Source organism: Podarcis melisellensis (genome assembly GCF_964234715.1).
Source record: "Podarcis melisellensis genome assembly, chromosome: 10".
Lineage (NCBI taxonomy): Eukaryota > Metazoa > Chordata > Lepidosauria > Squamata > Lacertidae > Podarcis > Podarcis melisellensis.
Window position 1 is genome coordinate 42,877,706 of NC_138542.1, and position 23,189 is coordinate 42,900,894.

At 40.8% G+C, this 23,189-nt stretch overlaps 1 protein-coding gene across 2 annotated transcripts in view; it reads left to right on the forward strand.

Annotated features, from left to right (window-relative positions):
- Window positions 1-5,941: 5,941 nt before the first annotated feature.
- Window positions 5,942-23,189, forward strand: part of UTP20 (UTP20 small subunit processome component) — a 61,231-nt gene continuing 43,983 nt past the window's right edge. For both annotated transcript variants that reach the window (XM_081927912.1, XM_081927913.1), the window contains exons 1-16: window positions 5,942-6,126; window positions 6,865-6,945; window positions 9,185-9,251; window positions 10,875-11,007; window positions 11,584-11,772; window positions 12,240-12,321; window positions 13,369-13,506; window positions 14,525-14,680; window positions 15,176-15,322; window positions 16,135-16,269; window positions 17,034-17,111; window positions 17,205-17,383; window positions 17,679-17,834; window positions 20,171-20,259; window positions 20,514-20,619; window positions 21,149-21,299. In XM_081927912.1, coding sequence (XP_081784038.1) covers window positions 6,082-6,126; window positions 6,865-6,945; window positions 9,185-9,251; window positions 10,875-11,007; window positions 11,584-11,772; window positions 12,240-12,321; window positions 13,369-13,506; window positions 14,525-14,680; window positions 15,176-15,322; window positions 16,135-16,269; window positions 17,034-17,111; window positions 17,205-17,383; window positions 17,679-17,834; window positions 20,171-20,259; window positions 20,514-20,619; window positions 21,149-21,299 — 1,932 coding nt within the window. In that variant the 5' untranslated portion in view covers window positions 5,942-6,081. The remainder of the gene's footprint in view (window positions 6,127-6,864; window positions 6,946-9,184; window positions 9,252-10,874; window positions 11,008-11,583; window positions 11,773-12,239; window positions 12,322-13,368; window positions 13,507-14,524; window positions 14,681-15,175; window positions 15,323-16,134; window positions 16,270-17,033; window positions 17,112-17,204; window positions 17,384-17,678; window positions 17,835-20,170; window positions 20,260-20,513; window positions 20,620-21,148; window positions 21,300-23,189) is intronic.

A 23,189-nucleotide genomic window follows, 5' to 3' on the forward strand; every position in this document is an offset into this window, starting at 1 on the left:
CTCATAATGGGGGTGGAAGAGAGATCCCTGCACCTTTCACAATGTAGAAATCTAGAGTGCATCCTCGTCCATCCTCGTCCATATGCTCATAACACACAGGTCTACCAGCAGGTGTGGTGGTGGATTTGCTAAGTGCCTGGCCTCAGTAGTGGGCTAGATGAGAACCAAACAACAAGCTCAGTTCAGAAAAGTGAAATGTATCCTATTCTGGGCTGGGTTATACTTCCCTTGAAGGAGCAGGTGTGCAGCTGGGGGCTACTCTTTGACTCAGTGATGTAACTGGAGGCACAAGCGGCCCCAGTATCATGGATTGTTTTGTACTGTACCAGCTTTGGCTGGTAGCCCAGTTGCAATCCTATCAAGATGGTCATAGCTTGACTTTGGTTGTCTATGTTCTGGAAGACTACTACTGCAATATATTGCATGTGGGGTTGCCTTTGAAGGTGTTTTGAGACTATGCTTATGGGATTTTATTATTGTATATCTTACTTGGTTGTTGATTCAGGACCTTTTTTTTAATTGGGAAGCAGTATATAAATGTAATAAACTTAACCTAAACATAATACTACCTTGAACGCCAGAAAACTGGCCACTAGATCATACAATTAAGATTCTCCTGATGTATGAGAGGAAGAAGATTCCCACAACCATAGGAGTTTCTTTCACTTTCTTCCTCATCACATTACAGGCCAGTTCCTCTCCTTAAAAGTTTATCTGTGATTGCAGTTGAGCACACACTCTGATTGAAATATATTCCTTTTTTATCATTGTTGTTTTTATTAAAGATTTTATTGCAGAAGTACAGACCTTGTTTGTTTTCAGGTTATAAAGTCCTTTTTACAGATCAGTTAAATTCAATGTGAGACTTTGGTGTTGTATAAAGTATAAGGTTGGGGAAGAAGGTATGTGAGGAGAGAGAGCTTTGGGGCACCCTAATTAAGAGCTTTCTGAAAAGAAACAATAGGTTTGACTTCCTTCCTCCTGAGGTGAGGGGGAGTGACTTAGATAAGCCTGGTAAGACAGCTTACTCAGTGGCATTAACCCATTCGTGCATTCCAGGCATAGGCAAACTTGGCCCTCCAGATGTTTTGAGACTACAATTCCCATCATCCCTGACACTGGTCCTGTTAGCTAGGGATGAGTCTTGTTATCCAACACTTTCTGACAAATATTGCCCCACTCAACATAAAATCTTAAAAGTGTCTTTCATGTATTAAACTTTTGGTTCAATGGTTAAAACAGTACCTTAGATTGTCACAGAAACAGCTGCTACAGGAGGGGTCTATACTGTCCCTCTTATCAGCCAGTACACAGCATATATAGGGTTCCAGAAGAGTCAGTCACTTAATTTTACTCAAGGTAAATACAGTTCAGGGTTGCAGAAGAGAAAATTACAAATCACCTACAGAAAATATCATCTGACAAGGCAATACAATATAATCATGGCTACTGAATTGCAGAACTAAGACAACATATACTAATTATCTGGTGTCCTGGACCCAAGTGGATGAAGTACAGTATTTGGACTCAGGTTTCATTTTCATAGAATTGTAGAGTTGGAAAGGACACCAAGGCTCATCTAGTCCGACTCCCTGAAATGCAGGAATCTCAGCTAAAGCAGACATGACAGATGGCCTTCCAACCTCTGCTTTAAAACCTCCAATGAAGCAGAGTCCATTATTATTATTATTATTATTATTAGTAGTAGTAGTAGTAGTACCCTGCCCATCTGGCTGGGTTTCCCCAACCACTCTGGGCGGCTTCCAACAAAGATTAAAAATATATTCTGAGGGAGACTGTTCCACTGTCAAACAGCTCTTGCCATCAGGAAGTTTTTCATGATATTTAGTTAGGAAGGTCCTTTCTTGTAACTTGAAGTCATTGCTTCAAATCCTACACTCCAGACCAGGAGAAAGCTTGTTCCCTCTTCCGTGTGATAGTCCTTAAGATGGGGGCAGGAAGGATGGAGAACCTTTCTTTTCTATGGAGGGAACCATTTTCTTCAGAGTTAATCCACCAGGGTCTGCATGCCAGCAGTGGGCAGGACCAAGACCCAAAATGTAGCATTTCAGGACAGCATAACACTCTCCACCGCTCTTTCTGTCTCCCCTCCCCCCCCATTTCTCTGTGCTTCCCTTTCCTTCCATCTCTTTGTCTATTTCTGCTGTCCCACATCAGTTTCCCATCCTCCTTGACAGAGGACTGAACTAATCATTTGCAGAGGGTCGCCACCCTGTTTTCTATTGCTCTATCCATTTTTATTTTCCTTCTCCCTCTTTCACTCTAGGCTTCCCTGTTTTCTTATAAATCTGAGGGCTATAGGTTCCCCACCTCTGCATTAAATTACCCCATAAGATTACAAGGTGTTTATAACCTGGTTCCAAGTGCTTTAGCTCCTTATGAGTAAACGATGACACCTTGAACCGAGTCCTGAAGCATACTCATACTAGCTGTCAGTGCAGCTCTTTGGGAGAGGTATCACCTGCAGTAAAATGCTCCAGTTAGCAGTGCAATCACTGTATTCTGCATCAGCTGTACCTTCCAAACCTAAGGGAAACACCCCTCTCCCCCCCCCCCGTAGAGCACACTGCACTAATCCAGACTTGAAATTGCCAATGCCAACTCTGGTGACAGTTTCAGTTGCACCCCATATTATGTAGCACCAGTAGCACCCCAAACTCTGCAACCATTGTCTCAAGATCTGGGAACCACTCATTCACAGGGCCTCCATCTTGCTGAGGATTAATCTTTTGTTTATCAGCCCTTATCCAACCTATAACTGCATCTTGGCATTCACCTGACTCAAGGAGAATTAGAGCTCAGTGTCATTAGCATACTGATAACACCATGCTGCAAGGGAAAGGGAAAGGCTGTTCCCAATGACTCATCTTAGAAGGAATTTTCTCTTGGCTGTTGTAATTTTAGAGTGTTGAAAGATGTGTCTGTATGGGTGGGTCTGTATAAGTAAGAGTAATATGGATAATGTTATGTTGTGGGTCAACATATCAGACGACACAGCAATTCTTCAGACACCTCTTGTTTATTCACAGGCCAGAACAGAACAGGGCTGAAGGGTTCAGCCAACCTGCTTATATAAAGCTCAACTACATGGCAACAGTAACAACTTTCTGTAACTATCCAATCACTGAATGTCACTTTCAGTTCCTTATTTGCATATACGGACCTGAGCAAAAACTATCTACAGTATCCCCCTGCTGGCCCAGGGTGAGAACTTCAGTACATAACAGATAAATAAATACTTTTTTCCAGTGAATTCAACCTTATAAACACCTCTGCCTTCTGTGGGCAAGGTTCGTGATGTTTTTTAATAGGTAGCAGTGGCCACATGGGGGTCATTCTGGCTTTATGTGATTTTTGCTTATAGATGTGATAGCCAGGAATGTAACCTGTGTGTAGGATGAGATCTACCTATACAGTATTATTACTGGTAGTAGTAGTACCTATATTGGTTCAATAAAAGCTATTGGTTTACTGTATGTATTTTGTATTTGTTTCTCTCTTTTTAAAGCAAGGACGTTTAACATTGTCATGCCATTTTCTGAAGGTTTATAAATCTTTTGGTACATTCCACCCTAAGAAAATATATGCTTGAGAAAGAAGTCTTATTATGGGCTGAAGCTGCTCACGTTCTGGGACAGAAAGAGAGAAAACATAGATAGCATTTAGTTAAGCCCATGCTTCATGCCCTTCTTAATGCTATGGGTTACACCCATCTGAACTTTAACCTTTTGGTTTTAGATCCTTGTTTGTATAAGGTTTTTAGTTTTACAAAAACTGATGTATGATTCAACAAGTTTCTTAACTCCAAGTTAATGTAAGCTAAAGAGCTGACAAATGTTCACCAGGAAACTAATTCCTTAGCTAAATGTTCACCAGGAAGCTAATTAGAATCAGCAGCTCTCGGGGGAATATTGTTCTTTCTTTCTTCACTTGACATTAGTGGTTTTCCATTCTTGCCATCCTCTGATGTCACAGCAGTCTCTCTTTTTTTAAAGACAATATGCCTTTTATGATTAATCAGAATAGAAACAGATGAAAGTACACCCTGTCTTAGAAAAATAGCACTTCATATTTACAATGCAGTGTTTGCTGAACACTTCATGAAAATCTCTTTTGCTAAACTTGACTTTTTTCTAACTCTGTGCTGAATAATTATTGCTACTACCAATTCTTTATTTAAATTATTGTATTTGAAATGGAACAATTGTAATCTTCTAAGTATTTGTATTTGACATGTAGTAAGACCTGAGCTTTGCAATATTGGTAGCTCATATTTTCAGCAGCAGCAGCAGCAGCAGCATTGAACTTAGAAGATGAATGTGACTGTATTAATTATTTGTTTAAGAAATCTAGACCATTATTTGTCTATGCGGATATCATGGCAGTATTCAACAAGTATGAATAAAATAAATCATGCTATGGAAAGTACAATATAAAACAATAATTATAACACAATTAGAGGCAATTAAAAGAAGTTTAACATTAAGAGTAGTTTGAAGGTGGAACAGACTCCCTTGGGAGATTGTGGACTCTGCTTCATCTGAGGTTTTTAAGCAGAGATTGGCTGACCATCTGTCAAGGATGCTTTAGTTGAGATTCCTGCAAAGCAGGGGTTTGAACTAGATGACACTTGACACACCTTCCAACTCTACAATTCTAAGATAAACATATTAGAATAAATGCAAGCCTAACCATGCCTACTGAGAAGTAAGTCCTATTGGTTTCGAAGGTGCTTTCTCCTTGGTAAGTGGGGTTAGGATTGCAGCCTTCAGGAACAATTTTGAAGTGTCTGGTGCCCAAACAATTGACCTGGTAAAGTCAGCACTAACTGTGCTCCTGCAGCCCTGTTCAGATGACTGCTTAGAACTGGAGGTGGTATTACCCTATAGCCAAAGTGTGTGGACATATTACGGTAATCTTTATTGTCTCAGCATGGTCTCTGTTTAAACTATTTTTGCATGGTTTTACTTTTATAGCACTTTAAGCAGGGCCTGCCCAAGACATTTCTGTACTTGAGGCAATCACAAAACAGCTCCCTGTCCTTCTTTACCAGGGAAGAAGAGGTGAGTGAAGTTCTACATCAGGAACAAGGAGGGGAATAAAGATCACCATGGGATCTGCTGCCATTGTGGATCCTTCTGCCTGAGATGGTCACTTCACCTTGCCTCATGAGTGGGTTGGCCCTGACTTTAAGCTCTATATGGAAAAGGCTAAAAGTAGATTCCACAGGGGTTTACTTCTGTAACTGCACTATGTCAGTTTGATATGTCAGTTAGGCAAGACTCATGACTTCCAGAATATTTTTATTCAATGAACAAACAATGCAATAAATATTTCTTTGCAGTGTGTGCTATCGTCTCCAGAACTAGAGTAAAATTCATCGTGCACGGACGTTTTCCCCTCCCCATACAAATGTTATTCTGCCAGCAATTATGTGGTAGCTCAGTGAGAAAGCGCAGGCAGCCTCCAGTTGTTTAAAGTCATTCAATATTCTTTCCAGTTCTTTAAAGGAAACAGACGCGATAGTGGAAGAGCAAGAAAATGCCTTTCCTATAACAACCAGATGAGGTTTTCCAACACAACCAAATACTGTACTCTTATAAGCAATTAATACACAACCCCCGCTCCTAAAGATGGATGGAAAGCATTAGAGGAAGTAAAAGAAATACAAAATACGCGAGAGTACGACTGATAGCTAACTAGGGAAATATATACTGTACAGCCGCAAACAGCTTTTCCGTTCCCACTTTTTATTTGTAGGACTCTTGCTTTCTCTGGTTCTGAAGCAAACTATTTTCACCTCTCTGGGCGTCGTATTCCTCCGCCCCTTCTAGTTTCCACAGACCAATCAGCTTTCACTCTTTCCTCCCTCCCCCCGCGCCTCACGTGACAACCTCATCCCAGAATCCTCTAGCCAAGATGGCAGCCCCCAGCTAATAGTGCCGCACGTGTGTATATGTGTCTCTTTTTTTTGGAAAATCGAGCGGACTTGAAGTCGCAACTTTTAAAATATTCAATCTCCACCATTCAAAAGGTAGTTTGTTGCTAATTCACGGAAGCATGAAGACCAAATCGTCCTCTCACAAGTCCGAGAACACGCACAGGGTAAGATAAGGGACGGCGGGGTCGGATGGGGTGGATCAAAAACACGGACCTTTTAAGAACTCGGCTCAGCGCTTCGGTTCGCCGAGCTGGCGAAATAGTACATTTGATATTCAGTTACATATCACTCTAAAAAGCCATTGGAGTAGAGTGGTACAGAAGCAAAAGAAGTTGGAGAGCAGCGCAACTTTTTTTCCCCTGTACAAGTTTTGGAAATCTGTAGTTACTGCAAGCAAACAAACGGCACCACACAAAAAACCTTGCTTATGCCCTGGGCAGTCCAAAATAGTAACTGTGTGTAGCATTTGCCACTCATCTGCTAACAAAACAGCAGGAAAACTATCAGTGTTCTTAAAGTATTCTGCTTGGCTCTGAAACCTTACCTTGTCCTACTGTGTAGTGTTGTGAAGCGCTGCAAGATTTTCCACTTATTTGTGGTGTGTCTCTTGTGCTTCTAGCACACTGTAATTTGCAGATAATTCTTAACTATGAATATGGAAGATCCTGCAACAGTACAGAAGATTAGACAACATTTTCTGATTTCAAATAAGTTGTCAGTCCCATTTGAGTCTGATTTCATTCAATTCTATGGGCTGTACCATGTGACTATGTATGAAATATCATTAGAAGGGACAGCCATATAAAATCTTACTCTTTGGCAACTTCTTGTAAGCCTGATGTCTCAAAGATAACTGAAAAAATCCCCAAGAAACTCCTGTTTGTTTATTACTTTTTTTACAGTTTCTCACCTTCTCAGAACGCTTAAGCAATGTAAATATTGACATTATTCATCGCATTGACAGAACAGGGAGCTATGCTGAGGTAAGATTAATGTAGTTGTTTTTCACCTGTCTAGGTGTCATCTTATTCAGTGTTGGATGTGGGTGTTGAGCTGCTGGGAGCTCAGTTACAGGATGGTGCCTAGTTCTGAGCCACTGTAGGGTCACCTGACATGGGATGAAGAGGGTGGTAGACATTGTACATCCTCGCATCCATTTGATCTAGTTACCTGTACTGGGGTGGCTAATTTATTAGCTGCAGTGCTAATTTACTACAGATCCTTTGTGACCCTTTTAAAAAAGATAGAGAGCTTCCTGCTGGGAGCAGCGTACTTGGAACTGAAACAGGCAGTCATTGATAGAATAGGTGCCTGATGTGTTGTGTTTACAATTACCATCACTGGTTATATCTGAACTTGTAGCAATCAATACAGGGACTGCCACAGTAGAGTTCTGGCTTAAATATCTCCACTATATCAGTTTGTTAGGCCCTGACAAAAGCTCTATGATTGCTCTAGAAAGCCCTTATAGGGAATAACAATTATTTTCATTGTACAGATGGGGAACTATTACAGAAAGAAATATTGTATACCATCATGCCACATCTCAGTCTGAAACAATCTGACACAGCAATGTCTGAAACAGTACATTGCATGCAGACCCTCCCTCCCACTTCTGGTGATTTGGCTGCAGTTAATGCAACACACATGGGGATCAGCTTCCTTTCTCTTGCTGTTCTGTTATGCTTGTGGTTTTTGAGCAGCTTTGTGGCCAGTCTACTGGGAGTTAGGAAATATGAAATATATAATAAAATATTAATAATTACCTTTGGTTTTTGTCAACATTTCCTGCAAGACCAGCCCTTTGAGATTAGGGTGTTGCTCTACCAGTGCTATCGTAAATATTTTTCCTTTCAAAATCAACAATAAATGTTCTGTCTTTGTATTTGTTAACCACACTCATAGTGTATTGAGAGTCATGGGAGCAAGGTCAAGGTTGTTGGGTTGTATCCAGTGAAGTTGTTCTGTTCATGCAAGGACTTACGCTTGCACAGTGGAATTTCCCCTTCCTCCTCCCTGTGTACAGATTCAGGTGAGGAGCACAGGAAGAGGAGAGGGAGGAAATGTTCAATTGTGCATTTCAGTCCTTGGGCAAATGGGATGACTTTGTTGGATACAGGCCATTGTATGTTGCTCTTGTCTTGTCCATAAGCCATTTTTTTTGTATGGTGGCAGCCAGGCAACCCAGTTGCTGAAACAGATCAGCAATAGTATGTGAATTTACCTAGAGTCCTGTGTAGTAGGAAAATAATAAATAGCTGTTAACCTGTGTATGTAAGTCAGAGTTACTTTTATTTTCAAACATGTTTTGTTTTTGGAGATGTGAAAAGAATGATTCAAAATATGGGGAAAACCTCAACGCATACTTCATTTTCTTTGTTCACATTATTTGGATTGTTTGCAGTGTGTAATGATAAATATGAATGTGTGCTTAAATTAGGCACAAGTTTATACAAAGAGCAGAGAACCTTGACATGCTGCCTTTCTGCATGAGAGATTGCACATTTAGCATAGAAATTAAGTGACTCAGCTGTGACTCAAGATTACCCTGATTAGAATCTTGCCTCTACCATCAAATCACTAGGTGGCCTGAGATAAGATGCTGTCTCTCCACCTTGCCCCATCCTATCACCTGAAATGGGACAGTAATACCAGTTTACCTTACAGGGTGGTTCTGAAGATCGCAACTAAATATTATAGGTCAAGTAAGTTGAACATTCAAATATATCCTCCCTTTCGTGGGCAGCATTTCAACATAGGATCATCCATTTGCAACTTCAAGTGGTGTAGTCTTAGACAGGTCTGTTTGTCCATTTGGGGTGCTGAATTTATATATTGAGCTGTTATTTGCACCCATCAGTTCTAATCCAAAGAAGGTATAGAAAATTATCTTATCTGTACAGCCCCTCCCTCCAGCTCCACTGTTGTTGGATCATGGCCATCTGATTGTAATATGTGATTACCAGCTGTATAAGAATTGACATGTTTTTCACAATTTCAGTTATTTTTAAATGTTATAATTGTTTCTAGGTAACAGCTCCAGTTTTGCAAACACTTGTGTGACTGTTTAAATGAAAAATGGAATAATTCAGTTGTGCTTCATACCTCATAAGTATTGCACCACCCTACGAAGGCTTTTTACTTAAGCATTCCTTCAATAATCAAGCCTGAACTGCTCCATACAAATATATATTAACTAATATACACTCTTGATTTTGCTAGGAGGTTGAAACATATTTTCATGAAGGACTCGAGAAATGGAGGGAGCTGAACCTTACTCGCCATTTTGGTATATCTTTTCCCCAAAATATTTTGTATTAATGCTTCTCATTGTGTGTTGTATAAAAGTGTTGCTGTTTTGTTGGAAATGTTTGTAGGGAGTAAGGGTTTGCACACAATCTATCAGTTAATACACAATTAGTGATACGTATACATTTTGAACATGGAGTGCATCAGATGAATATGCTGTGCTTTTCCTGTGCTGATTTTTGTGCAATTTTCAGTGCTAGATTAGAGGTGGCAGGATGTTTTGTTGATGTTTCCTGCTGTTTAACTTAACATTGATATAATCAACACAAGTTCTTCAGTAGCCCAATCCCATCAGTTGTGCATCAGTGCAGTATCATGGCCTGTGGTCCACGTGGGATGATTAGGGGTATTATACTAGCATAGGCTAGCCCTTCTATACTACACTACACTACACTACACTACACTACACTACACGGTACAGCATTAGCTGGAGAGATTGGATCAGACTTGGCAATGATGTGCTAAGGTTCATTTGGCCAGTGCTGTACCCACAACACTACTGCAATGCTGTGTATCTGACAGTGCAGCAAAAGTGAGACCCCCCTCGGCGGAATTTTTGTGTTAGGGAAAATTACAGGATTTCAGTGGGAGATCACAGGATATGCACAGAATGGAAATTAAGCTGTTTGGCAGTCCCAAAATGTTTGCATACACAAATAGGATGATCACCCCTATAGCATTGTAAGCATAAACCATTATGCACAATAAAAAGGCTTCCGTATGTTCTCTCTCTCTCTCTCTCTCTCTCTCTCTCTCTCTCTCTCTCTCTCTCCTCTTCTTCCTTCTTTTGTCACGTGGCACTTATCTGTTGGATGGCCTTGCAAATTCACCCCAAATCCAGCATTGGGTTCTAGATGAACAGTGCTATCTATAGTCATTCCATTCTATCTGCAGTTGTGGCTTTGCATTTTCCAGTAATGAGAGAGGAGGGGTGCAGAAAGTTGCTAACGGTGTTCCTATTCTTCACTTTTACAAAGCTTTCATAAAATTTCAGCAACAGTTCCTTGCTTCCAAAATAGATATTTTAGTTTTCTTCCTTGTGGAACAAGTATTTTCCAGTCATACCTCCCAGCCAAAAGCTTTGCCACAGTTAATCCCTTGTTTGCTCACAATAATTAGAGTGTGTATATGTGTGTATGTATGAGAGACAAAGATGGAGAGAGAAATTGGCACAGAAATCATTTGACCTGGCAAGCCACTTTTAAAGCTTCATGCACAGTCAGTTCCTTCTTTCCCAGAAAGGTCTAACCTTTGAGCCTGTGTTTGAATAGGCTGTTGTCACGCAAGTGAGCCATGCTAGGAGCTGTGAGGGGGTGTCCCCATTATGCATTACAGGTCTTGCATGCTGGGATTGTATTCCATGGGTGTATGGTTTTTTTATCACCTGCTGGCTTTGAGCCTTTAAAGCTGGGAGCCTTGTGATATGAGCAAGAGCTGGAAGGCACGGGTAATGCATGCTGGCCATTCTTTCTAGGGCCTAATGCTGATGCAATCCTGTATACACTAACCTAGGAGTAAGTCCTGCTGAACTCAGTAGATTAGTGTTCCTGAAACTCCATGAAACAAATCATTAAGGTTTTTTTGGTTTGCTTTTTTTACACAGTGACATTCTACAGGCAGGTAGTCAACAAATGCCAGTCTTTCAACCAGCTGGTGTACTATCAGAATGATATTGTGCAGAGCTTGAAAACCCACCTGCAAGTGAAAGACAGTCTTGCTTTTCAACCTCTTTTGGAGTAAGTACCTACTGCAGTATCTAAAATAAACCTTCTGAGTTTCTGTTCACTGGGGGGGAAAGGCCAATGGTGCATTTGTTCTTTTTAGTCCACTGGGTATCTTTGGGCAGTTAACTGTTTCTCAGTCCTAGCACTGGCAGAGGAAGAGGAGTGCAGGGGGAGCACACAACCCCTGGCAGCGCGATCCCAGTGGGGTGCCATCGCAGCTCCCCCCCCCCCCGCACGCTGGGTGCCACGCCCCCAGGATGCACACCAGCCCCACTCCCGTCTGCTCTCCGACACCCCCCCCCCCCCGTGCCAAAGCGTGAAGCTCTGCTACTCAGTCCTAGGCTCTCTTTTCCAGAGTGGGAATGATACTAACTATGCTCATCATACAGGACTGTAATGAGGTTATCTTAGCTGTGATGAACTTCAGGAGTGCACTGGGCCATACGATATACAAATACATTCACTTGTGAGCAGACCACGGGACAGTGAGATTTCCCCCAGAATTATTTGAAATCATCATGGGATGTGTGTGTTCAAATTATAATGTGGCACCACTCACATTTTCCTTCTTTATGTATCTCAATACAGCTTAGTGGTGCAGCTGGCTCGCGATCTCCAGACAGATTTCTATCCTCATTTCCAAGACTTTTTTCTGTGCATTACAAAATTGTTGGATACCCAGGACACGGAGCTGCTAGAATGGACTTTCACCTGTCTTTCTTACCTTTACAAATACTTATGGAGGCTGATGGTGAAGGACATGTCCAATATTTATGGGTAAGCTTTTCTATAACAACCACAACAACAACATGGCCAGTATACGAGTCTTATTCTGCATCATTTACAGAATAAGCAAATAAACTCTTCTTTATTTGATTTAGACTAGAAAAGCTTTTGGTCCCTTTCAGTTCTGATTCTTATAACCAGTGTGATAGCTAGTGGCCCTGATTCTGTGTGCACACATCGGCAGCATATTTCTTTCCCTCTTCCAAATTTAATGAGAAGAAAATGATATGTTCATTGGGCAGTGTGGTAAGGGAAGCAAGAATGCCCATCATGTTTACTATTGGTTTGTCTGCAAGGCTCTGTATACATGTTCTACCACTGAGCTATGGCCATTATTAAATCAGTATAAAATATGTGTTAATAAATTTGCTTTGCGTCCGATGATGGATTCCAGGAAGCATTGCTGGAGAAATGAATTGATCCTGCATGGTTTTTATATTTGAATGTTGTACTTGCAGATTGTACAGCACCTTGTTGGCTCACCATAAAGAGCACATCAGAAATTTTGCAGCAGAAAGCTTCACCTTCCTGATGAGGAAGGTAAGTGATGTTGGGGCGGGGACAGGAGAGTGTAAAAAGAGAAGTGCCTTCTGTTCAAGTTTACCAGCTTTAATATTTAACATAATACAAAGTGTTACTAGGCATCTCTAGTTTGAAGGAAATGACTGTCATCCATTTAGTTCAGTGTACCTATGAAACTGCTTTATAGTGGCCCACTTTGTATGTCATGGTAAACCACAGGCAATGATTTGTTATGAGTGCGCCTTTCAGGGCTGTGTTCTCCCTTAGTGGAAACAACAAACCATGATCCCTGACTCAGCACTGCATCCAAACCAGGGATTGTGGTTTGCAAAACCAGTAAGTCAATAACAAACCTTTGCTATTGATTGTGGGGTGTGTTTTTTAAGGAATGAAACAAACCACGATCCCTGGTTTGACAGAATGCTAAGCCATTTGTCTCCTCCATGCTAGTTAGACCAGGAGAGGAAACAAACAGACCAGTAAGGTGCAGTCGTGGTAAGCCATTAGCTATAGTTTATTGTGACATGTAAATAAAGCCAATGAGTGAGACCATCTAAGCAGCATTGTTACCTTTAACTAGTAGCAGCTCTCTGATGTTTCTCCTGTGTCATGTTCCCTGACACCCCCCCCCTATTTTTAATGGAGATTCCATGTATTAAACATGGCACTAGGTAAAAGGCACTAGGTAGGTTGGATTTTTCTGCTTGTTGTAGAACAGTAATTGTAGTGTTCTTAGTAACTGGTGCAATGTCCAACTATACCACATAGCAGAAAAAAAGCAAAACTTGGAGTAACTTTTCCGACATTAGTTTACTGGTCAAATGCTGAACCACTTCCCCTGAAGAACACAAATGTTTGAAATGTATTGGGAAATCTGATGACCAGTTTAAACAAATCCTCTTGCACCTATCACCTTCGTGTTTTCTCTTTGCGATAGTGCACTCCTTTGCTTTATTGTTGTTAGGGTGCTAGTTTATATACATTGTAGGGGGTTTTAATTAGCCTTTCTAAGTAGTATGTATGAATTGAAATAAAAGGGGTGCAAACTGTAATTTTGTTTCCTAGGTTTCAGACCAAAATGCTCTCTTAAACGTAATGTTCCATGACTTGGAAATGCACCCAGAAAAAGTAGAAGGTGTCGGACAGCTGATTTTTGAGACGTGCAAAGGCGTTAGGAACATGTTCCATTCCTGTGCTGAAACGGTAATCAATCCAAGTGCATGAAGCAAATGGAAAATTATAAAGTGCCTGATTCAGTAGTGAATTTTTAACTTGCTTTCATAGATGATTGGTCAAGGTTGTTTTGCCCTAAATTCCCCCCTCAACCCAATAGACAATTAGCAAGTTTATTTCACACATTTCAAGAAGAATTTCAGGATATTATATCTCTAGTTCTTTTTTAAAAATTATTTAATCAGTCAATACTTGGCACAGTTTCCATAAGGATAAACTGTGTGTGTGTGTAATATATGGAATGTGGTGTAATGGTTAGAGTGTTGGACTCTATGACCTAGGAGAACAGGTTTTAAATCCCCACTCAGCCATGAAGCTCACTGGGTGACCTTGGGAAATTCACTGTCTCTCCGCTTACCCTACCTCAAGTGGTTGTTGTGAAATAAACTGGAGAAAACCGTGTATACTACCACCTTGAGATCCTTAGAGGAAAAGACAGTATATACAAATAAATCAGTATGTATGTATGTACAATGGTACCTCGGGTTACAGATGCTTCAGGTTACAGACTCCGCTAACCCAGAAGTAGTACTTTGGGTTAAGAACTTTGCTTCAGGATGAGAACAGAAATTGTGTGGTAGAAGCGGGAGGCCCCATTAGCTAAAGTGGTACCTCAAGTTAAGAACAGTTTCAGGTTAAGAATGGACCTCCAGAACAAATTAAGTCCTTAACCAGAGGTACCACTGTATGTATAAATAAATAAATTTTTGGATAGAAAACTGTCCTAGTTGTACAGGGTGAGTCTTTTAAAAGAGGCCGCATGGAACATGTGCACTCTGTATCCACGGGGCCTCTTTTAAAGGACTCACCCTTTATAATTTTAATTTTACATAAAGGATCAGATTGCCATGAAGCAGCAGTAGCCTCCTTTAAGCTGAAAGTCGTTTATTGAGGAGTAAATGAGTTTATGACCACGGTTAGAGTGAAAAATATTTTTAATGTGAACTATTTTAAAACATTCAAGATGTGTGTAATTTCCCTCCCACAGGCTATAACATTAATTCTGAAAAAGCTGGGGCCACTTACAGAAACAGAAGTGACCCTCTCCTGGAACTTGGTTGGTGAAGCTTTCAAACATATGGCAAAATCAGCTGCTGGATTCATCTATAAAGAACATTTCAGTGTATTTTTCAGATGCTTGCAAGTGAGTTGTAATTAATTAAAATAGAAAGGGGCTCTGCCCTCTCCCCTCCTTTGAATTATGGTGGTATGTGGCAGGAGATGGGAAAGTCATGGGGTGAGTGTCATGTGTTGAGCTGGCAGTTATCCAGAACCATGTTATTTTACTGTTGTCAACAGTGAAATGAATGGTCTTACACCCTCTGATTGATTTTAACAATGTTGCCTGTAGAATTGGGTAGGAAAACACTGTCCTTAATATATAAAATTTATCAATGACACTTTAAAAAAGCTGCTTGTAATTGTGAATAACAAGCAAAACTTTTATTTTGTCTGAGATGTCCATTCTTCATGAAGTCCCATTCATGTGGTCTGAGTAAAGGGGTAAGAAATAAGGTTATAAACCACTGAATTGCACTTTTTTGAGGAACGCTTTGTCTAATTAAGCAGCAGCAACAACAACAACTATGGAAATGTCTTTTTGGGTACAAAACCTTTTTTTTTTTAATCAACCGCATAGAAATCAATACTTGAACTGCAAGAAAAGATAACGAAGGACAACTGCTGTGAAGCTTCTGAACAGATTGAGAGGGTATTGCAAGTGTATTTGATCTTAGCAGAATATGCACAAGGCTCCAAAATTGTTCAGCCTGAAGAAGTTTGTAAGGTCAGTAAAACTTTCCTCTCCTAGAATAGATCATGTACATCTGGCATGAGAGAGGATATGAAGCAAGATGGAAGTAAAGCAGGAAGCATTGTTTAGCTTTGTCTTTGAGGTTATTTCAAGGGTTTGGATCTAGTGGTAGAGAGGGTGCAGCTACGAGTAAAATTTATTAGTCATCTTCAGCAGCTTGGCAAGAATTCTGTTGATCTAGATTAACTGTTGGTCTATGACTAATAACCTGATGGATTCATTGTTGATCTAGATTCATTTTTATTTTTTTTACAACACTGACTATTTTGCTATATTGTGCTATGTCAGAGATATTATTCAAGAAGAAAGAATGCCTTAGTGCAAAGGAACATGGTATCAGAAAGATTTAGGCATGACTCCAAATGTGATGAACTGTGTTCGTAGGCCCCACTACTATACTGTTTTAGGTAACTAATGAAGACCTGGCCAGCTTTTTGAAAAGGCCTTTGGTTAATTCTACAATTTTGCCAGCTCATTTCTTATATTTCTTTATGCTGCTTGAATGTTTATTGTTCTTTAAAAAAAAAAAATGTCTGTTTTATTCTGTGTTTTTTTACCCCTGTATGTTAGCAGCTTTGAGTCTCCTTCAATAAATAGGCAGGAGGCATTAAAAAAAAAAGATACTGTACAGGTCACTTCTGGCTAGTCTTATAAATCAGAGATTTCATTTAAGCAAACAACAAAAAGCTTCTAGCACTCATGATTTCAGATAGAAACAGGAATTCTAGTTCTTCTTGCCAGAATTTCTAAGTGTGTTTTTAATTGTTCATATTTTCATTTCACAGACATTAACAAAACTGATAGAAACACCGGACCTCTCAGTGCCCTGTTGTGATACTCTGCTTAAAGTTATTTCTGTTCTGTTTCTTGATGAGAGTGTCTTATTGCCTGATTCATTGGTCAAAGAAATTGTTGAAAAGGTAACAAAATGTTAGGCTGGACTTGGTTGAATACTGTATTATGAACATGCCACTTTTGAGCACCTGGTCTGCAAGACTTGATTCATGCATTACCCTTTTCTGTGAGTGAATATATGCAAACAGGCTCACTTTCCCCATATAAGTCTTCTGGAAATAGGAACAAATCTATTTTCTTCTGGCAAGCAATACAGGCAGATGCAGCTGGGCGTAAATGCCAGAGTTTCTCTCCTCCCAGCTGAGCAGCTGAACTGCTGGGATCAAAGTAGTAGTTGGAAGCTATTTGCCATAAAAATCTGAGTCTATATCTTGAGAGAGTTTCGTAGGGAAGAGCCATAGCAAAGTGGCAAGGTTCCCCAGACCCCTCTGGTGGCAGGACTGCATAAGAGGTCCACCTGAGACCTTTAGTTGGAATAGATATTACTGAATTAGATGTCTGAGTGTAGTTTCATATTGTCACACATGGGTTCATATACGTAAGCAGCCTCATTGACAACTGCATTTAAAGAGATGTGCGTGTCTGCAAGTTTTGCATGATAAGTGACTATTTTTCTGTATGCTAATGCAGTAAATACTGGAAAAGACACCACAGATAAGGTGGTTCCCCAATTCGTAAGCTTTGTGTCTCAATTTCCTTTGGGAGCAAACAGATTTTTGCAAATTATCTTTTGGAATCAGAATTTCCCATCGTCCTTCAAAGTAATCCCAATGAATCTGGAACCAGGTCTTTATGTACTTCTATTTATTGTTCATGTTCTTTTTAATAGATCTTCAAAGGTGGATTTGAAAGGCGTTCTCTATGGGATTTTTCGAAAGTTATGTTTCCAATGGAACAATTTGAAAAGGTAGGCGAAGTGTTTACCCCTTTTTCAGCAGCTTGAGAACTCCATCTTAAGGAGAGAGAAGTTAGTGTGATCCTTGTCTCCTTCCCTTTCCAGCAATTTCTTCCCAGTCTCCTTGAGTATGCTGAGCACTGCATTTGTGGAGAAGATGCTCTGGTTCAGGAGGAGGCCTTGGCAGTTCTGGCTAAACTCATTCTAGAGAAAGCAGAACCTCCCACAGTTGGTTCGATGGCCTTTGAGAAGTATCCCTTGGTTTTTATGGACTCTGCTAAAGGGTATGTGACTTGAGCAGTTGCTTTTGAGCTGTATCTGGTGGGAAAGGAGCAGGTTGCAATGTTCTATTCTGGTCTCTTAAGTATTGAAACATACTGGATTCATAAAACTATGCTACATTTAAATACTAAGGACGAGGGAATGTGTGGACAATCTTCCATTTCCCTCAACCAGCATGGATGGCCCATGGGATGATAGGAGTTGTGGTCCACCAACATCTGGGAGGCCACATATTACTTATCCCTGCAGGCAATCTTATGTATCTGTTGTAACGGCATATAATCGATTTAATTTTAGATTGAATAGAAGACAGTTGCGAAGTAAAAGAACCGAAGCGAAAGAACAGAAGACTGTTTTGGATCACATTCTGTCTTACATTCAGATACCAGAAAACAGAAGCACGGCTGATCTTTCAAAACCCTGGGCAGCTCTTGTGGTACTTCCTCACATAAGGTGAATATGTGAGGCATTTACTTACTAACTTGTTTCTATAAAAGTAGACCGCATGTAGGGTCACTGATTTGTAAGTCTCTATCAAAGCAAACAAGTGCAGTTATTCTTCTGTATGTTAGGCTCTCATAACAAATGAGCTGGGGTGTCTACTGTGACGTTGGAGGATATAGAAATAAAACCTTGCTTCTATGGAAAGCCCAAATGGCCTGGAAAAGAACACTTTTGCATCTTTCTTCTAAAGATTCAACACCTTTTTGTGATAGGATTTTTAAAAATATTTTTTTATTTTGGTAGCACAAAGACAGAGGCAGTAACACATCTTAAAACTTTTTGCTGGAATACAGTGTGCCAAAAGCAAAAGAGAGAGAGAGAGAGAGAGAGAGAGAGAGAGAGAGAAAGAAAGAAGAAAAGAAAAGAAAAAAGACCCAAGAGCTGCATCTTTTGCAACACTGCAAACCATCTTGGTGCACATCTTGATTCCACTCGCTGCTTCATTGCTGTCCCTTGATATATTGCTGACACAAGCGATATTTCCAGCATTTCTGGTCAGCCCAGTTTTAAGCTGTGGTAAAGGATTAATCAAAATGAACTCTTTTCAAATCCAAAGATGTACAGTTAAAAAGAGCAACAATAAAACTTGTTTTGTATTTCCATACCCCATTAGTATTCAAGGACATTTATGTAGTGGTTGCTTCTGTTGCCATGACAACCACTTTATTTGGGTTGTGTTATTTTGAAGTATTGTGGCTAGGGTTTTTTGTGTTGTTGTTGTTGTTGTTGTTGTTTTTTTGAGGGGAGGAGGAAGAGTGCCCCTAGTCACTTGGAATAGCCCTGAAAATTAATCTTAGTTCACGAACTGTAGGATAACTTGAAGATGGGTGGAATTTACAGTGAAGGATAGTGTTCTATCCACTGAATCTGTAGAACCAGGTTGTCAGTTAATTAATCCCCGTTAGCCAGTGCAGCAAGCGATAGTTATTGCCACACCCAAGCTTTGAAATTCTCTGTCCATGAGATCAGTTTTGCTCCCATCCTTTTTTTGGCCTTCTGCCTTCGTTTGCTACAAGGTTGGCCCAAGAGGCTTTGCTGCCTGAGACAAAGGGCTCCGTGTACAAAAAAACCAGACTGTACTGTCAGCCATACCTTCCTTCTATGTTGCAAGCAAGACAGCCTGCCTCAGGTGCAGTGGGTATTGCTCTGCAAGAGGGGCAAGGCACTTGGCAAATGGGGTGCTGTTTCCCATCACTGTGTCACTGTTCTCCACCCCTCAGCACCTGCCACTTCAAGGCAGTTGCCTCATTCTACCTAACAGCAGGGCCAGCCTACTTCTCTGTTTAGAAAAGACCTCTTAGGTCTTTTTTAAAAAAAATTATTGCTCCCCCCCCAACTGTTTATGTTCCTTGGCCTGCTGTTTTGTTTGACTTGGTGATTTCCTCTTTGGTTTTATAAAAATATTTTAAAATAAACGAAACCTGACTTCAAGCTCATTCATAAAGGTGTTCAAGTTCCTTCTCAAGTTGAAATAGAAATTGAAGTTTGCATAGCAATGACTTGAAGCTGCTGGCCTTACAGTAGCTATTGGGACCATTGTTAGGGCCGAAACAGCTCAAATGGCAATCACACAGTTAGCCATTAATAATAATAATAATAAATTTTATTTATATCCCGCCCTCCCCAGCCGAAGCCGGGCTCAGGGCGGTTAACAACAATCAAATACTGTAATCAAACAGTCAAATAATCACACATTCTAAAAATTACATTCTAAAAAATTACACAATTGCCTTTGAAAAAGTAAATTTCAGGATGCTTGATCTGGATTGGGATCCTTCTGTGTGGGTATGGGAAGTGTTAACCCTTTGCCCCTTCTTGTAGTCACAAGCCAGAGTAGGCCCCTGACACTTGGGGTTTGGATTGGAAGGGGGGCGGGGGCAGAGATTTGCCATGATCTAGATTGGGACAGCAATGGAAAGGGGGCAAAGGATTAAAGCCCACTACCCCACATCAAGTTAGCAAACCCCATGCCTAAAAGGTACATTAAAGCAGCAAATAATGGAGTTGCTAATTGTGTGAATGGTGTCATGGCTAGTTTGATTACATATGCTTGAATCAGTCTAGCCCTGGGTAGTCAAAACACCGGGTGTGTTTGTGGGGGCTAAACCCACTTACGTGGAAGTAAATTCCATGGAAGTTAGTGAGACTTGAGACTTGCTTCTGAGTAAACACACATATCATTTTTCTTTTATTTAATTAGTACTTAAGGATGCGTAACTTTTTCTAGATTTTATCTTATACACTTCACTGCAGCTGTGTTAAGTTTGTATCTCTGTATCTAACAGGCCGCTTGTCAAAGAGAAAATCCTACCAGAAGTTAAAAGTTACGCTGAGTATCTCTTCACTGCTCTTGAGACAGGACAGCCTTGCAAAGGTGAGCTGTTGAAAGTAATTTCTCATTATTCTGCAATGGTGGGTAAAACCAGCATTCTTTGAAAGTGAAACCGATCTCTGCAGAAGTCCTCATTGCAGCTTGTTCATGGTGCACCAAACCTTTATTTAGCATTACATGGGAAAGCAACCAGTCTTTTGCATTTTGTATAGACTTTTAAAAATTAAAGCGCTCCCTAAGGGTGTGGTCACAAAGTATGGATTAATATATAACTTATTCCTGTTTTGTTTTCCCAGGAAGCCTGTTTGTGGTCTGCCAAGCTGTGAGCACACTGCTTAGTTTAGCAGAATCCTTGGAAATTCTAGATCTGTTACCAGTGGAACGCATAAAGACTTTGTTGATGTATGTAACGGGGAGATGGAGTTTGCCTTTTATAAATGGAGCAATATGTTGGGCTATGTGTACTTGTTTAATGCTGTGTTTTCCAAAGTTCAGAGTGCATGCATTGGCCAGTAGTAATCATTGGGTTGAGGTATTTCTAACCATATTGCCAGATCAACAGTTTGCTTTAGGTTAAAGACAAATAACACTCACGTTAAGTATTAATATTTTACTTCTCATCCATTTTTGCTTATACAGTGGTACCTCTGGTTGCGAACAGGATCTGTTCTGGAGGTCCGGCTGCATCCTGAGGAATTCTCAACCGGAGGTGCTGCTTCTGCGCATGTGCGCAGTGCGGTTTAGCGCTTCTGTGCATGTGTGCGGCGCATAGCATGCTTCTGCACATGTGTGCACTACAAAACCCGTAAAAATACTTCCAGGTTTGCCACGTATGTATCCTGAAGGATACGTTACCGGAGGTGAACGCAACTAGGAGTACCACTGTATTTAATTATATATTGACTGATAGTAACGTGCCTCTTTTCCCCAGGGCATTTCCTTCAGACCCATCTGCCTTGCTGTTGGCTGATCTCTATTGTACAAGATTGGCATTGTGTGGGTACTATAAACACCTGTCCCAAGAGAGTCTGATGGAATTGCTTTTAAAATTGCAAGGCAATATTTCAAGCAGTGTATCCAAGGTAACATTTATTTTCTAACAGTTTCTTGCTGAATGCATTGTGTTTCCAAACAGTTACTCTTGAGGTAGAATTCCTTAATGGAGAAGCTGGTCAGGGAGCGTCTGTCATAGGACTGCAGGCTTCTCCATCCCCTCAGCTGAGAGACCAGCCGATTTAGGCTCCTCTTCCCTATGAACTTCCATTCCAGTGGTCGTTCAAAGAAAACGAGTTCACTTTTTTCCTACTCCCCCCTCAATCTCTTTTACTTATGTGCCGCATGTTTTAGATTTTAAGGCTAAAAGATGTTTGTAAGATATTTGTAAGTTGTTTTGGGAGCTTATTCTTGGCTAAGGAGTAGGAGCAAAATACTTTATGTAAAGGACTTCCGGGTCGGCGCCATCGCCGAATGGCGGGCTCCCTCCGAGCTCCGGAGGGAGCCTGCTCGGCAGGGGCTGGGTCCTACCGCACCGGCGATGCGGGGACCCTTAAAAACCACGGCCACGGAGGCCGTGGACATGGAGACCGGGCTGGCACCGTCAGCGCCCTCTCGATTCGTGAAGGAGCCTTTTTAAAGGCTACGGATCGGGTGCCGGGGAGGAGCGTGGTGCTTTGAGTCCTCTGCTATCCCTGCCGAGCGCAGCCGCATGCCATCCGGCGGAGAGCGCTGACTTCTTCTATTGAAAATTTGGACCCAAAAGAAGAACCCGTGAGTAATTGGAATATGGACTAAAAAGAGGGATAAATTTTTAGAATTTGGAGCGAACGGGGGAGGTGGAAAAAAGGAAGTCAGCCCCCCCCCAAATTGTAGAAGAGCCAAAACAAAGGACTGGATAACTAAGATCGAGAGGAACCTTATCTTGCCGAACTAGCAACTTCGCGAGGGAAATTTATAAGATTGAGCTGGAGGAGAAAAGTGGAGTTCGTATTAAAAAGCAACCCCCCCGGAATCCCTGGAGCGATTCGTGAAAATGCCTGGAGAAGAATAACGGAGGTTTTGACAGCTGTCAAAGAGCTGTCAAAACGGAAGAATGAAATTGAGACTTTGTTATGAGGACTTTGCCGGTTACATTTGTTATAAATTGGAGATAAATTGTTTCAAATAAGGATTTATAAGTTATTTGGACTGGCGGATGTGATCTGGAAGGGAACTTTGTTATTGTAATCCACCTAGAGGAGCTGAGGGACATTGCATGTGTTTTCGACGGGAAACTTGAACAGTTGGATAGAACTTTTAATCTCCCGGGAAACTGCAGAAATGGAACATTATTTTGTCTACAGAGGCCTACACTTTACTGGAAACAATGGATTATGTTTTGCTCCTGAATAACAAGCCTCTGTAGAGACACTAGAAGCCTTTGGAAAAAGAACATTTCTGTGAGGGAACAGGGAAGTAAAAAGGAGGAGAGTGATTGACAAGAACAAGGAAACAACAAGAACTGGACAGAACTGGAGTGGGAACATTTGGGATATCCAGATTTGACAAGCTTATGGATATAAAATTGGAGTTTATACTCCTGGATATAAAAATCTGGATAGAAGAAATGGGCCCCCTTTGATAGACTCCTTCTATGATTGGACATCTGTAATTTAAAAAAAAAGACCGGTAAAGAACCAGAGGGATGTGGGTTTAGTGAAATGTGGGTTCATCAGGAAGACATTAGAAGTGGAGGGATAGGAGGAACGCAACAGGGAAAGAGGGGAGGGAAATTTGGAATCCAAAGGTTGTAAAATTATTGTTTGTTTTTATTCTATTTTCATCTGTACTATATTTGAAAGGGGGGAACTCGTGGAAGGGAAGAGGTCGACCTTAGGGGATGGAAATTTGGATAAATTGAGTTATTGATGATGAGTGTATTTTGGGAATAAGAATTTGTTGAATATTATTGCTTTTTTGGAAGATTTGGAACACAA